This window comes from Chiloscyllium plagiosum, unplaced genomic scaffold, assembly GCF_037043375.1.
Source record: "Chiloscyllium plagiosum isolate Xiang-an unplaced genomic scaffold, Cpla_swu_hap1 HiC_scaffold_24, whole genome shotgun sequence".
Lineage (NCBI taxonomy): Eukaryota > Metazoa > Chordata > Chondrichthyes > Orectolobiformes > Hemiscylliidae > Chiloscyllium > Chiloscyllium plagiosum.
In genome coordinates, this window is record NW_028270162.1 from 16,368,478 (window position 1) to 16,384,414 (window position 15,937).

General features: G+C 40.4%; 2 protein-coding genes across 5 annotated transcripts in view; one reads left to right on the forward strand and one right to left on the reverse strand.

Annotated features, from left to right (window-relative positions):
- The window catches only part of mmab (metabolism of cobalamin associated B), a 56,771-nt gene extending 44,456 nt beyond the window's left edge, over window positions 1-12,315 (reverse strand). For both annotated transcript variants that reach the window (XM_087999933.1, XM_087999932.1), the window contains exons 1-6: window positions 12,192-12,315; window positions 8,439-8,494; window positions 7,677-7,770; window positions 4,409-4,466; window positions 762-834; window positions 58-155 (exon numbers count right to left, since the gene is read on the reverse strand). In XM_087999933.1, the coding sequence (XP_087856059.1) occupies window positions 58-155; window positions 762-834; window positions 4,409-4,466; window positions 7,677-7,770; window positions 8,439-8,494; window positions 12,192-12,298 (486 nt within the window). In that variant the 5' untranslated portion in view covers window positions 12,299-12,315. The remainder of the gene's footprint in view (window positions 1-57; window positions 156-761; window positions 835-4,408; window positions 4,467-7,676; window positions 7,771-8,438; window positions 8,495-12,191) is intronic.
- Window positions 12,316-12,668: 353 nt separating this feature from the next.
- mvk (mevalonate kinase) overlaps window positions 12,669-15,937 on the forward strand; it is a 43,688-nt gene continuing 40,419 nt past the window's right edge. For all 3 annotated transcript variants that reach the window (XM_087999936.1, XM_087999934.1, XM_087999935.1), the window contains exons 1-2: window positions 12,669-12,816; window positions 13,675-13,765. In XM_087999936.1, the coding sequence (XP_087856062.1) occupies window positions 13,688-13,765 (78 nt within the window). In that variant the 5' untranslated portion in view covers window positions 12,669-12,816; window positions 13,675-13,687. The remainder of the gene's footprint in view (window positions 12,817-13,674; window positions 13,766-15,937) is intronic.

A 15,937-nucleotide genomic window follows, 5' to 3' on the forward strand; every position in this document is an offset into this window, starting at 1 on the left:
ATGGAATATAGGATTTGAGAATACATGTGACAGGGGAGAATCCTATGATATACGTACTGGCAAGATGAAATTCGAGAGAGGTGGGAGCTGCTTTGTATATCGATCAATCCAGTTCTCCAGTTCAATCACTGGCTTTTCACTAAATGCTGTTCTCTCTAATACAAACACACAAAGGATAAATCAACATTTTTACGTACATTAAAGAATCCTCTGAACAAAGATCTGTGTAAACCGTATATATAATTCTGGTTACCAGTGATACACTGACATAAAATCATGCATTGTGGAAACATCAATAATGGCGCCACATCAGATGCAAGACTGACTGACCATCAATAGTGTGTGACCGAATCTCAGCTCTCTACAATAGGGATTTCACTCTGTTCTCATGCCATCTTGTGCCCCTGGCAACATTAGCCTATCTCTTGACACTTTAGAGCCTTGAGGTAACAATACCATATATAAGGATTGACATTCTGTTATGATTCCCACAGAGAACACTCCCACTTTTAGCTCATCACCAGACAATAGTGAAGATTTATTTTTCGATGTGAAGGAGGAAATATTACAAATGGATCGAATGTTCACAGGTTCCACCAAGTGCTGCTGATTTAGTTCAGCAGTAGTCAATATTCAGCCTGTTCACTATGAATCAGATAGTCTGCATCTAGAGGAGCAGATGCAAAGGACAAACAAGGGTTCTGTAGGAGCAAGGGAACTAAATTATTGCAGCCTTAATTGAATTCCTTTAAATTCCTTACTAAGATGGCTCTCTCGTGCAGAAGAAATGGGAGTAGCTACGTTGGATCCAACATCCTGTAACACACACTGGATCTGTGAAACAAGCCAAACAAGATTCAATATTTAATATAGCCACAGAACACAGACAAGTTCCTGAAATAATTGATTACTAGGAGCTTACAAGTTGAGATTATCTCAAGGTGCTGTTCTTTGTGGTTATTACATAAATTATAAATATGTCTTAGTTATTAGAGTTCAATGATATTAATCTGTAAATAGCCTTCATCTTATAGCTAAATATACAGCAGCCCTTGAATATATGATGTAACTCAGAAGGCATAACAATGGAAATCATTTCTGATCAGAACTGGATATAGTGTCTTTACAACTCATGCTTCAGTCTTTCAAAAGATGGACTATAACCTTTGAAAGATGAGGCCAGGTACAAATTATTAAGCTAATCTTATTTAAAAGACAACTACATACTTACCTTTTAAAGGAAGGACAAAATGGAGTAACTTTTATATTATATTATTTTTATTTTTAGATAGCCCTACACTTCAACAACCCTTTGCCTACATCTTTACAACTCCTTGTCAAGACTTGTACCTTGCAGACTATTAAAACTCAACTAATTTCCCATGTTTCTTCATTTCCCTTGACGTGAACAGGCCACGACAGACTCTTCTCTATTTCTCTTTCAGTTGTAAGCCATTGACCAATATCCACTAAACGTTCAGTTTCTCCCACAGCAACCTTGATCACTCTTCCTCTTGTCCTATTACATTCTACAGTGCAAGGTTTCTATTCCATTCTATCTCAAATGTTCTGACATTACCAGCTTCTACACCCATGCTTCTAATTATTAATTTTATAAGTTTAATACCTATTCCTAATAGCACAAGGACAGTTAAGAATCAACCACATTGTTGTGGTTCAGAATCACAGATTGGTCAGATCAGGTAAGAATGGCAGATTTCCTTCCCCAACAGGCATTATTGAACTAGATAGGTTTTTACAATAGTGTTTACATGGTCACTAATGGGCTAGTTTTTATTCCCGATTGTTTTATTGAATTCAAATTTCACCATCTGCAATAGTGGGATTCAAGCCTATGTCCTCAGAGCATTACCATGGCGTTCTGAACTACTAACCTAATGGTATTACCTCTTTGCCACCCTTCCCCCCCTTTGTATTTCAGAGTAGATTTCCACCATCATAGTTAACAGGACACTCAACTGCACCCATTAAATTCTTACAGTCTTCTCCCAACTATTAACCTCCTGCTCAGTACCACAATAGTGCACCCTTGTCCTTCCCTTACACCCCACTAGCCTCTACATCCAAAGGTTCATTCTCTGCCATTTCTACAGCCTCTAGCAGGAAAACAGCAACCATATATTCCTCTCTGCTTTCAGTATTACTAAGAGACTGTTTCCTCCATAATACCCTGGTTCATGTGTAAATCACTCCTAATACTTAGGAAGGTGCATTGTGCAGGGGTTAAGTATAGAAGAGATAACATCTGCACTTTTATCTCCTCCCTTCTTAGTATCTCACCCAAAGATTCCTTGCAGGCGAAACAACATATCTGTACATCTTTCAATTTTATTCTGCATTTACTGATCATGATGTGAGCTTCTCTACACTGGGGAAAGTAAACACAGAATGAGCTATTGTTTTGCTGAATCACTCTGATCTGCCCACAAGCTTCACATTACCTGTTTGTTTAATTCACTGTTTCACTGTCTCATACATTGTTCCTAATGAAGATCAATGGAATATTGAGGAATTGCATCTCAGCTAGCAATTAAGGTATTTTACAGGATTCCAGACTCAACACAGTTCAATAATTTAAAATTATAACTGCTACTCTATTCATATGTTCTACTATTTCCATTTGTGCTTCCCCTAGAACATCCCTTTGTTCCTTTACTCATCCCATTACTATTCTGATTTGCCTTGAACAGTCATTCCTTAAATCTCTCCTGCCTTACATGATATCACAGACTTCCCAGTTGTTCTTTACACCCCTCTGAGCCGCTGTACTTGTTTAAAACAGGATGAAAATAAGTGGTGCTAGAACATGCACAGTTGTGAAGTCAGAAATTCATCTTGGGGGCAAACATGCACCCAGGTCGCAAAGTATCTGATCGTAAGAATCACAGTCAGTTTTTTGTTGACTTTTGATTATAAAAACACCAAGGTTAATTGTGTTGCAATCACTGCCTATTTATTTGCTAAATTAGCCATGACCCATAACCTTCAAGATACCTGAGCACCAGATCATGTTGTATACTTTATATTAAGTCATTAGGAAAAATTAAAATGCAATACCTTTAAAATTAATTTCAAATTTTACAGATTAAATTTGAGAATTGAAATTTTTTTAGTTTGACTCAAAGTTGAACACTAAGTTATGTAAATATGATTGACAATGTATGTATTGGTTTTACTTAAACTCTTTTAGAAATGAAGGTGTTTCTGAATTCTAAACCTCATTTTTGAAGACAATTCCAACCTGCCACAACTGGTTGAATTATTTTAAAGTACCCCAAAGCGCATCAATATTCTTAACATATACTGCACCAGAGTCTAGATAAACTGAGATTGTTCTTAGAGGAGTGATGTTAAGGAGAAGAATTTAAAATAATGAGTGATTTTGATCTAGAGTAAATAAGGATGAACTGTCTCTACTGGCAGGAGTTTCAGAAACCAGAAGGAACTTGGAAACAGGAGGTCTTTCTTTTCCTTTTAACCTGAGCATCTCTGGCTAGATGAACATTTGTTGCCTATCCGTAATTATCCTTGAAGTGGATTTCTAAGTGATTTTTGAGGATATTTGAGAATCAATCACATTGGCGAGGGTCTGGAATCACATGGATGCCAGGCTAGGTAAGGATGTCTTCCTTAAAAGGAGATTAGAAACACAGATGTTTTATTTTATGACAATTGCCGCCTGTTTCTTGGTTGACCTTAGGCTAGTTTTTTTTTATTCCACCATTATCAAATGAATTCAAAGGTCACTATCTGGCATGCTGGAATTGGAACCCAGAATATTTACCTTGGTCTCTGACTTGCTAGTCCAATGACAAAACCACTATGCAAACTTCTCCCCTTTCAGATTAAGTCTAATCCATCATTTAATTATACCATGGATGATCTGAACTGGATCTTAACTCCACCCGACTATCTTGATTCAATATTCCTTGGCGAGCATAGGTTAGAAATTGAAAATTAAGCTAATATCTATTGCTTTTTGTGGGAGGTCTACTCACACATCCACCCACCCTCCATGGAAGCCTCTTGAAAAGTTATAATTTTAAGTTTAGGTCCACTTGTTATAGTTTTCCTTACCAGCAAAAAAAATTTTCTCAGTCTTCCCTACCATTTCTTTTAAAATTCTATAAAATAAATTTACTTATTAATTTTCTATATCATAAGTAACACAAGTCTAAATAGGTTATGGGAGGCAACATCATTCTTGAAGGTGCGGTAATATGATGTGAATTTGGTCTACCTCAAATACTTCTGTGAGTCCAGAATTGTACATAATACTCGAGATCAGAGGTAACCAAAAGAGTGGGACTTTTCTTTCAAATTCTGGTACAGGCACAATGGGACAAGCAGCTTCCTCTGGGCTAATTAATTCAATGATTCACTGTACCTTGTAAAGTTCCTCTCCAAATTCATAACCTTGATCCAGGCAGAATTCAACTGCCAGCCTGGGAAAAAAAAACAGTTCACAGACACCATAAAACAAGTAAAAACTTCTCCCTTTATCACTCCCAAAGAATAGTGTCCTAAATACCAAACACATTTTGGCAGAAATCCAAGATCCTAGCAATGAAAGAACAGTAGGGTGAATCTTACAGTTTTTTTGGGCAAAGCACAAGTTACAATAGTTTTTGTGCAGTGATTCTCACTGTCAGAGTTTTCTTACTGTATTTTTCCGAACTCACCACATTAATTGATATTTCAGCCCTCACAGGGAGACTAATGTTCAATTTTGACCACATCTTTACCAAACGCCATTCCCAGAATAACTCGCTGTTCAGTGAGGGCCTCCTTAAGACCAGCATCCGTTGTGGCTGTACTATCCTCCAAAGCCCACAGCATTGGCATCTGGAAGCCATGCTGCTCAACTGTTGAAGTAGAGAGGAGAGATTGCAAAGACGGGGAGGCTAACTCCATGCTTCTCTGAGTGGGACCTGGAGATCCTTGTGGATGTGGTGCTGGAGAGGAGTCATCTTCCTAGAAGAATGGCAAAGTAGTCCTATCATCATACCTTGCTAGCATGGTTGGAAATAGTCAGCACCATTTCTAGGGTAAGGAGTACTGGGCAGCAGTGCAGCAAAATGATCAATGATCATCGCTCCTCCAAGATAAATGCAATGCCGTGCTCTATACTACCCCACACTTATCTGTGCCATAGCATACATTTCACACTAATGCCTATGGTTTAACACATGCTCTGTTGCATGAGACACCTCCCTCATTCGCTGTCATCACCATTTCCATCCTCCCATTTGACTAACCACACATGCCCTCCATGCTGCTGTTTCGCTTTCTGGGAACACTACAATACCTTTTCCCCATTTTCATCAGTCCCAGTAGCTATGCTGCTGACTTGCAACTTACTCACTCAGACAAGACATAACAGGTCGTAGTGACATAGTATGGGTGGTGCCAGCAGCATTGATGAGGACTTCGCAGTGGGCTCACAAGGAGTTCCAGATGTGTGAGGGACAAACAACCCAGGTCACTAGCAATCGGAGGACTGCTGGAGACAAGGCACCTATTCAGCCTCTGCCAGGAGATGACTCCTATGATTTTGGCAATGAGGACTTTGTCCATTTGCACAGGGAGAAGCAGCAGCAAACAGACATAAAAGAGGCTTTGACCTTTATGCTGAGAAGCTGCAGCAATGCAGCATTCTCTCAATACACTGCCTGTCATCTCAGCCAGTCCTGAAACTGTGTCTGCCTCCACGTACAGGCTGGCAATTGCCAGAAACAGACAGGCTCAGTACCAGCAGTGGCTGCTGAAGAGTCCCAACACCTACCACGAATGTCTCCAAGCAGTGGACCTCAGGACCAAGGACATGGCAAGAGTGGGACAGGGGACCGCAAATTTAATCCAAGTGCATCTTCCTCACAAGGAGACAGGGTGGTCCAGGATGCACCAACTGGAGGAGAAGCAACGGCTGGAAAACCCATGTAAAAAATTTGTTCAGCATATGATGTGATGTTCATGGTTTGCAAAACAAACTATGTTAAATTGAAACTTTGGTTTTCAAACAATTATGACAATAATTATTACATTTTATAAATCTTTGCAATTCACCATTCATGTTGTTGTCCCTTTATCTGTTTTGCCTGTAGAAGCTTTGATGAACCCTGTATTAATACTCCTTGGACATTAACAAGGTACATAATTGGAGGTGCCCGACAAATGCCAAACACATCATTTGGAAATAATGGGAGCAACAAGCGTGCATAGCATCAGCTCAATCCAATACCTTAGGCACCCCATTCCCCATATCATTGCCTAATGATTTGTTAACAGCATACGCAGTAGCATACATCTGACAGAGTTCCCCAGCCATGACAGGGTCAGAGAGATACACTACAGAGATGGTCAATTCTGCACAATGATCAGGGAATGGAACCCTATATGTCTGTGTTGCCAAGATAATATGCTGGAGAACAATGTTGTTCTATTGTGAATGCTCAGTGACTGTTGCATTTGCAGCCCCCTCACTTACCCTGCTAATTACAATCCCTACACAGCCAGTCCCAACACTGCATACTATCCATGAGTTTCATAACTGAAACAAAAGTGGTCCTCTGCTAGTGACTTTCAGTCTTAGTGTTAACATGCTGCTAAGGACCCCCACCGCTTATTCCATCAGATTTTGTACTTGCCCGGTTTATCCAAAATCACACACTTGTGCCTACAACTGCCTACCTGCCCTCCCTAATTTTCGCAAATAGAGACAATTGGATGATCATGGCCCACCCTTTGAGTGAGTTGACCTGCCAGCACTAGCCCTCACTTCTCCAGACCCCTGGCTATTTGATACACATCTCGGTTTGTGAGTTCTCCCTCTACTGTCTGGACCAGCCTGCTCTGGTTTACATGTTGAATTTTCCTACAGTTAGTTTGTATGGTGAGGTTGACAAGATCGTAACTTGTGACAAGTTGGGCTGTTTATAAGCAATGATGAGCATCAATTCAGAACTTGCCACTGCTCAGTGAGAGTTTCACTACACAGCTTGAAAAATGTGAACATGTGGCGAGATGATTTCAATCTAGAGATCGACCTTGCCAATCATCTTGCCATAGCCCACATCTTTCAAATCCTTGTAAGATCCCAAGCAATGTTCCAACAAATTGCAATGCAGTCCACTGAATTAATGCAAAATACAGAAAGATACAACAGTACAAGGTGATTTTTCGTGACCCAGAACTATGTATTATGTTTTGCCCTTTTTTACTTCTCCTACTGTCCCACATTTTCTCTTTCTTTCCAGAACTGATTCCTGCTCAAATACATTTCCATGGATGCCACATATCCTCAAGTACCTTCTTCAATAGGCCAATATGTACATTAAAATAGCAAGTAGCATCATTTAACTTTGGGAAGTAACATAGACAATGTTCTTATTCAGTATCCCCATACCATGGGAAAAAGTGAAATCCATGGAGTAATTTTCCTTCTTCAGAGCTCACAAATATAGTAGCCAATTACTTTGCTTCACCTGGTGCCTTGACTGAGCTACTTTAACATCACTTGAAGTATTGAACCTTCTTGGTTTGGGAAGTTCGCTATTCAGCCTTTGCAGCAAACGGTACTATGAAAAATACAGGTGTGCCACCACAACAAGTTTCTCAATAACTCTAAATATTCTGTAAGATATTAAGTTAATTACCCAATGGCAGACGTCAATTCATCTGTACTGCCCAAAGCTTCAAATATAATATCATCCTTTCGCCTGCGCTCTCCAGTGAAGATGGTGGAAAACCCTTTCAAAGCAGAGAAATTATAAAAGATTACGAAACAAAAATTTTGGAAAGATTCCAAGCTATGCATTTTGCCAAAATGTTGCAATGAATTCAAATGAAAAAGCAAACAAGTCAAAGTGGAGCGCAAAGCAAGCTACTGATTTGCTATTGCTTATTTTGTTCAACAAGATACATTTTTACACCTTTTTGTAGATTTCTAAAACAAAAGCAAGGTTTGAATATAGGAAAACATTGATAATTATATCAAATTTTCTTCTTCAACAGCATCACAATGCATTAGGGCTTTAAGGCACACTACTTTAACACTTAGTGTCAGTACAATCTCTAACGCTGCAACTTCCTGATCCCAAGAAAACTGCTAGCAGGAGATTCTGAACATCTCTCAGGTTCCCTCCTTTAGCTTGGGCATAGGACTGGGAGCAGGAACTGTGTGGGCCAGGTATGACAAGAGCTCTGTTACTTGAAAATTATTTGAAAAAAATCTCAAATTTAAAAGGATCCTCTAACACCCTCAATGCATAAAACCACAAACAAAATAAAGCTACCTTTTATTACATCAAGAGAATACTACTATACTTCATTGTCCATTCTGTTTTCCTTACTAAATCTAATGGAGCAGCTCTACTCTCAGCAGTTAAGCAAATATATTCTTTAGTAACAGTGCAAACCTTTGTCTCCTGTTTTTGTGTAGATCTTGGGAATCTTAAGCTCTTGTGTTTTGGCACTAGAAATGCAAAAACAAACAGTACAATCAAAAATGGAACAATACATTAAACTGTCTAATCGTAGGCTAGCCTCAAAGGGGAGCAGAACCTAGACTCCTCCAAAGCTTCAGTTGGTCAACTATCAAACAAAAGTTCCCACATTTGTTGTCTGTTATCCCTCAGTCAGCTAACAGGTAATAAGTGGGTTTCCTCCGGGTGCCTCTGTTTCCTTCCACAATCCAAAGATGTGCAGGTTAGGTGAATTGGCCATGCTAAATTGCCCATAGTGTTCGGGGATGTGTAGGTTGGGTCTGAGATTGGTGAAGAGTAATGAGTGGGGGAGTGGTCTGGGTGTGGACTTGTTGGGCCAGAGGGCCTGTTTCCACACTGTTGGGATTCTGTGATTCTAACTGGGGCTCCACATCTCTGGTTGAACGACGACAGTTTTGCTCTAGACTCGGAACAGATTAGCCAGGTTGTTAATGGAAAAAATAAATTTGTTACAGAAGAAGAAACATTGATGCATTATTGGGGAAATGAAACTATGTAACCCATTGCTTAATTACAACTTCCAGTATTGATTTAAAAGGTTTTTTTCCCAAATCAAAACTATTTTAAATCATGGAAAAGAGATTGGGAATTCATGGGGCTGGAGGAGTTCTTACATCTCTTCTCACTTAGAAACCCTACTCATCATGAACAGCTCCCAAATCAATTCCAGCCCCTCTCCTATGAACCAACATTCTGTGTTAAGGCAGGTATTATATCTGGCTGTAAGAAGGCAAAGTGCCAATTGTTATCAGATTGGGGGAGGTAAAATTACTTCAGTGCAATAACCTAGAAAGATTTACCTCTCTCAAAATACATTCTTGGCTTTTTAAAAAAGAATTGTAGATTTCCCAAATTCACAGTTCAAAAAAGTGAGCAGGGCCCACCATTGTTAATAATTTCTAATTGACCCTTCCCTAAGCCTCCAAAGCATTCACCCTCTCTATTACTCCCACAATCAGAATAAATAACTATACCAAAAAAACCCACATAAAGCAGACAAAACAATAACATTTTGTCAGTTGCACCCAGAACTACCACTGATCATCCACCTCCAAGATCCTCTAACATCAGGTTAGTAAGTCCAGTGATATCACACACCCCAACTCTAACCTCTAAGCATTGCCATATCTCTCCCAATTGAAGACTTGTCAATTCTGCATAGTCAAGTAATACTCCCAGTCCAGCATTTAAACACAATATCCATTTCTCTCTTTCCTATCTATTCTTCCAGATTCACTCCCACTTTTCCATATCCAATGATCATCAGTCTCAAGCCACAACATTTTTACCCAGGCCTTTCCACACCAAGACAACAATTCTTACCACCTGCCCCCCCAGAATCTCTTCCTCTGTAAAGTAACCATTACAGCAAGATAAGATTACTACAACTTTAAATAACAAGTAAAACCATTAGATTATTTTTCATAAAAATAATTGAATAAAAATTTAATAACACCATAAACTGTTCAAAAAGAAATTGGATTTTTGCAATCCCGTCAACAGCACCAGTTATATAGCTAAAATCCAGCATGCAAGTTGTTTTTAAAAGGTTTTCGCTAAGAATCGGGATCAAAAATTTCATTCTGTAGGATGGATTGAGCTAATAAAATGCAACTGAGGTATACTCAATAATGTCTATTGTACAAATTGTAAACCAAAGTCTGTTTAAACTTAAGGTTAGAACCATATAGAGAATTTTGAGTTCTTTTTATGATTGTGTGTCACATCTGTATGAAAATGTTATATCCACACATACTTTTACACATATATATTACATGTAATAAGAAACACTGCAACCTAATCATATTCAACGTACCACTACTCTCCCTTTAAAGGCGGCTCCATTGTCATTTCATCGTAAAAAAGCGACACCACCTGCAGAACTGATCTGGTCCTATCATTTGTTTGGTATGGCAATAAGTTTGTAATGAAAGGAATACAGTCTCAGAAGGAACAAACAATAAAACTAGGAAATGGTGGCCTGACTTGTGTACTTCGAAATGGGACTCCAATAAATTCAATTCCAGGCATTATTGTTTTTTTAAAACTATATGTTCCCTCAGCCAGTGTCATTTTTTTTAAATTGAAGATATTGAGGACTGCAAATGCTGGAAAGTCAGAGACTATTAAAAGTGGAGCTGGAAGAAGCATAGCAAAGCAAGTGGCATCAGCGCAGCAGGACAGACAACATTTCAGGCAGAATCCTTCATCCAGACTGATCCTCTGACGCTGCTTTATCTGCTGTGCTTTTTCCAGGTCCCCATTTTACCATCTCATTTTTTTTAGCTCAATAAAAGGATGTGGACATCACCAGCTAGGCTAGCATTTATTGCCATCCCTGGTTGATGTTGAGAGGTGAGTTACCCTCCCAAACAACTCAAGTCCATTTGGTACACTGTTTGGGAAGGAATTTAACTTAGAAGAAATAACAATATATTTCCAATTCTGGATAGCAAGTAGCTCAGAGGGGAACATACAGTTGGTAGTGTTCCTACATAGTTCCTACATAGCTGCCCCATTAAGAAATGTAACATCGACATCAACAATTGGGAAAACAATGCCAAGGACAGCAAACTCTGCCTGTTTGCGATCAAAGTACCGCCCAAAGGAGACGGTGCCTAGTTCACAGCCCAGCCAGTCAAAGCCAACAGATGTGCAGAGCTAGAAGAAAGAAGAAAACAGAAAGCGAGGCAGCAACAACCAAAACCCAATCTGCCAAGTGGAACTACTTGTCCTGAATGCAGAAGAACTTCCAAAGCCAAGAATGGACTCATAAGCCACCTGACAGCCCATAAACAGATCAACAGAACAAAGACCATGACCTCAAGGGATAGCCACGCCAACAGTCTTAGATGTGGAATGTACAGCCTAAGGAGTGTTATCTGCATTGCATCTTGTACATAATACAGGATGTCCCTGGGTTACAAACGCCCGACTTACAAACATCCTGTAGTTATGAACCTAACTCCAGCTTTTCATTTTTAAAAATGATGAGTTCTGTAATGTTTTGTCCAAACAAACGAGCGGACAAATTAGCCCATATCTGTTCCCACTTAGGCACAAATTCAGCTTACGAACAGTGGAAAAAAATGGAACTCATTCATAACCTGGGAACTTCCTGTACACATTGCTGGAGGTAGCGAAAGGGATACCATTCAAACAGGGGATTTTTTTTCTGGATGGTGTCCAGCTTCTTGTGTAATGTTGGGCACTATAACCATCCGAGCAAGTGGGGAGTATTCCATCACATTCCTGACGTAGTCCAGAAGTAGAGGGCATAGGTTTAGGGTGAGAGGGGAAAGATATAAAAGAGACCTAAAGGGTAACTTTTTCATGCAGAGAGTGGTACATGTGTGGAATGAACTGCCAGAGGCTGGTACAATTGCAACATTTAAAAGGCATCTGGATGGGTAGATGAATAGGAAGGGTTTGGAGGCATATGGACTAGCAGATGGGACTAGAATGGGTTGGGATATCTGGTCAGCATGGACAGGTTGGACCGAAGGGTCTGTTTCCACGTTGTACATCTCTATGACTCTATGTGCTTTGCGGATAGTGGACAGGCTTTGAGGCCGACGGTGAGGATTGATATCAACACACTTGCTCTTCTCATTCTTTGCCCCCGACCCCCATATCTTTTAGCTCTTCCTCTCAGACGGTGCTCACCCATCACTGTCTGCACTGCAGTAGCTCCGCCTGCTACATATCCGGGCGGCAGTCGGTACCCCACAGCCGCGCCCACACACAACCGCCCGGAGAACAACCGCCAACATCCGGCCCCTCGAGCTCGCGCCGCCGTCAGGCCACCGCAAGTTCGCCACCCGATTGGCCAGCACACAGCCATTCCCACCCACCACTTCCGCTCATCCGTCTCCCATTGGTCAGTTGGCATCGTCCCGTTGATCAGCCGGGCCGAGCACATTGGTTCCGACATAAAGTGTCCATTCTCTGATTGGCTGCGGCTTTCTAGGGTGCTCAGCGTTTGGCTGGAGCTGCGGCCCCGGAGCTGATACGTTGGGGTGTGGTCTGATTGACAGGGGAACTCGCATCCCGATTGGTGAATGGCGACAGCAGCGCCGCCATTTGACTGGCTGGGCTGCGAACTAGGCACCGCCTCCTGTGGGCGGTACTTGGATCGCGAGCTGCTGGATGGGATAGTTATGTATATGGTGTTTGATATCAATGTCAATAGTTGCACAAAATTTACCTCTCTCTCACCGACAGTAGAATGAAATGTTTTACTGAACGTCAGAAAATGCTGGAACTACGCAGCCGCTTATGAAGCTTCCAGGTAATGGACCCTTCTTCATCAGAACAAAGACCAAGTGAAGCGATTGCATCAGTAATATAGTCTGATAAATGAACAAGTTAAGAGAATGTATGAGTGTAGCTGCTTCGTAAATGTTAAAGATGCTGTATGTGATATGGTATGCAACCTCTCTGGCTTTAACACCCACTGAATGTCAAACAAGGCTTCCCACAGCGGGCGTGCTGTACTGCCAACCATGATTTCCTTCAATCTGTCCTTGTGGGTGCAAAAGGATCCCAAGACACTACTGTACTTTGAAGAAGAAAGCGTGGGAATTCCATGGCAAATATTTATCACTCAACAAACATCACTTAAAAGCAAAGCACTGTGGATGTTGGATACCTGAAGTAAAATGAGAAAGTGTTGGATAAACTCAACTGGTCTAGCAGCTTCTGTGGAGACAGAGCTAATGTTCTGAGTCAGAGCTATGTTCAGAACTTCCTTAAAAGAGGATTATTTGGTTATTGATGTTTGCACGTGCTTTCTGTGTATGCATATGTGTGTGCATTCTACATTACAAAGGTAACTACTTCAAAAGTGCTTTGGGGCAACCTGAAAGGTAATACATAAATGTAGGTCTGCTGAGTTTTTAAAAGATTCCCCACCAAACACCCCAATAGGAGTGCCAAAATCAGAAATTGTGTCACAGCCCATGAGGGATGGATAATAAATGTGGTGCTGCTGGTATTAAAAACAATCTGTTTATGGATTTTCTATGAATGTTGAATTGTGGAATATTTTATTGATAAATCTTTTTCAAGACTTCTGTAACAATTTCATTGCTATATTTAATTTTGACTGATTTTAACAATTGAATGAAATAAAATTTCTCTCTTTTAGCGTTCATTTCACAATGGCAAACAAGACATTGATTATATCGGCTCCAGGGAAGGTGATATTGCATGGAGAACATGCTGTGGTTCATGGAAAGGTAAGCGTGCATTTAACTGAAAGAAAGACAGTTTACATTCTGTATATGAAAGAGAGACACTCTGGCTGGGGGTGGTGGGGGAGAGTAATCTATTTAATTAGGTTTGATTTCAATCTTTTGAACACATCAATAAGTATAGATGGTGCCAAAAATGCAATGGCAGTTACAGATGGCAAAATAATTTGTCCATGAAATTGCTAATTTATAGTGAGAATAAGCAATTGACATTATCTTCTGTTAAATGGGTTGAATTTTCACATTTATGTTATATATATATCACCAAATTTAGATAACAAATGCATCTTATTATAACAGCAACTAGTTAGTTCCTAAGTAACTCTGGTACTTTGACTTTAGCTGCTCTTCCTAATAGACCTATCCAGCTGTTAATCACTGTCTAAAGAAAAACTTTCTGACGGCATGTCAGGAATTACCAATTACAACACTGTACTATCTGAAACTGTTCTTTTTAATGTAGTAATTCTGAGAACTAACCTAAATTGTGTAGCTTCTGGTGAGTAGATGTTTGGAGGACCTAACGTCCTTTCCTAATGCCATCTACATGAAGTGAATCAAAATGTGATATGCAGGACTTCTAGCCTTGATATTTGTGAGTAGAGGATTAAAGCATCTGGGCTGAATTTAATTTAAAAACATCTCTGTAAAGTCTTTGTAATTTGACCCTCTGACAGCAGGGATCATTCTCATTGCTCATATATGCATTGACCTGGTGTCCTGGAACATTGTCACTGATGGATGGTGACCACATGCTCTGTGCAGGACTCCACATATGTGTTAGAGATTTTAATTTGATGATATAACCCAACCTACATTATTTATTGGCATCTATAAGCCATGAATCAACTAACACTTTAAGACCCATTTCACCCCACCCTTAGCGAAATTCCACCCCATGAGGGATAATGTATGCCATCAGTTTAAGGATGGCTCCTCAATCAAGTCTACCAGGGTGATGCTCTGCTATGTCACACCTGAGACTGTGATTCCTTGTCATTTTATATCTGAACAATTTGGAGGTCTCACAACACAAATCTTTAGGATGCACTATAAATTTTTCTTGCACACATACTATTTAACCCAGCTAGTCTTTGGTTCTTCCATTCAATTAGTTGCCTGTCTATACTGTAAGAAGGGCTCATGCCCGAAACGTCAATTCTCCTGCTCCTTGGATGCTGCCTGACCTGCTGTGCTTTTCCAGCAACACATTTTCAGCTCTGATCTCCAGCATCTGAAGTCCTAACTTTCTCTTGTCTTATACTGTAATCTGCGTTCAACCTTTGACAACCGATTTTAGTTTATACAGGAGGATTGTGAGGTATTTTGTGAAAGCCAGAGGCCATGTACAGCTCACACTATAGCTTGGTTAAAAGTAAAGATAAAGTACTGGAGAAACTCAGTGGGCCAGGCAGCATTTCAGTTGAGCACTCAGATCCTGTACGGACCAACTGATGGAGGTATTTACTGACATCTTCAACCTCTCCCTAGTACAAGCTGAAGTCCCCACCTACTTAAAAAAGTCCACCATCATCCTGGTACTCAAGAAAGCACACACAACATGCCTGATGACTACATGCCCAATGGCTCTCACCTCCATAATCATGAAGTGCTTCGAGAGGCTGGTCATGGTCCACATCAACTCCAGTCTCCCAGCCTGCCTCAATCTCTACAATTTTCCTACTGATGAAACAGATCTACAGCGGACAGCATATCCCTAGAACATCTGGACAATAAGTATACCTTCATCAGACTCTTGCTCATTGACTATAGCTCTGTCTTCAACAACATTCCCCAGACTAATCTCAAAACTCTGAGACCTTGGTTTTGCCCTCTGCAACTGGATCTTCTGCTTTCTGACTCACATACCACAATCAGTGAAGAGAGGTAACTGCAACTCCTTCACAAAAACACTTAATTCTGGAGCCCCCCCCCCTCCCAAGGATGAGTCCTCAGCCCCCAACTGTACTCCCTGTACACCCATGACTGTGTTGCCAAATTCCAAGTGCCATCTACAAGTTCACTGACAACACTGCCATAGTAGGATGGATATCTAACAATGACAAGTCAAAATATGGAAGGAAGCTAGAGAGCTTAATGACTTGGTGCATTGAGAGAACAATCTCTCTCTCAACGTCAGCAAAACTAAAGAACTGA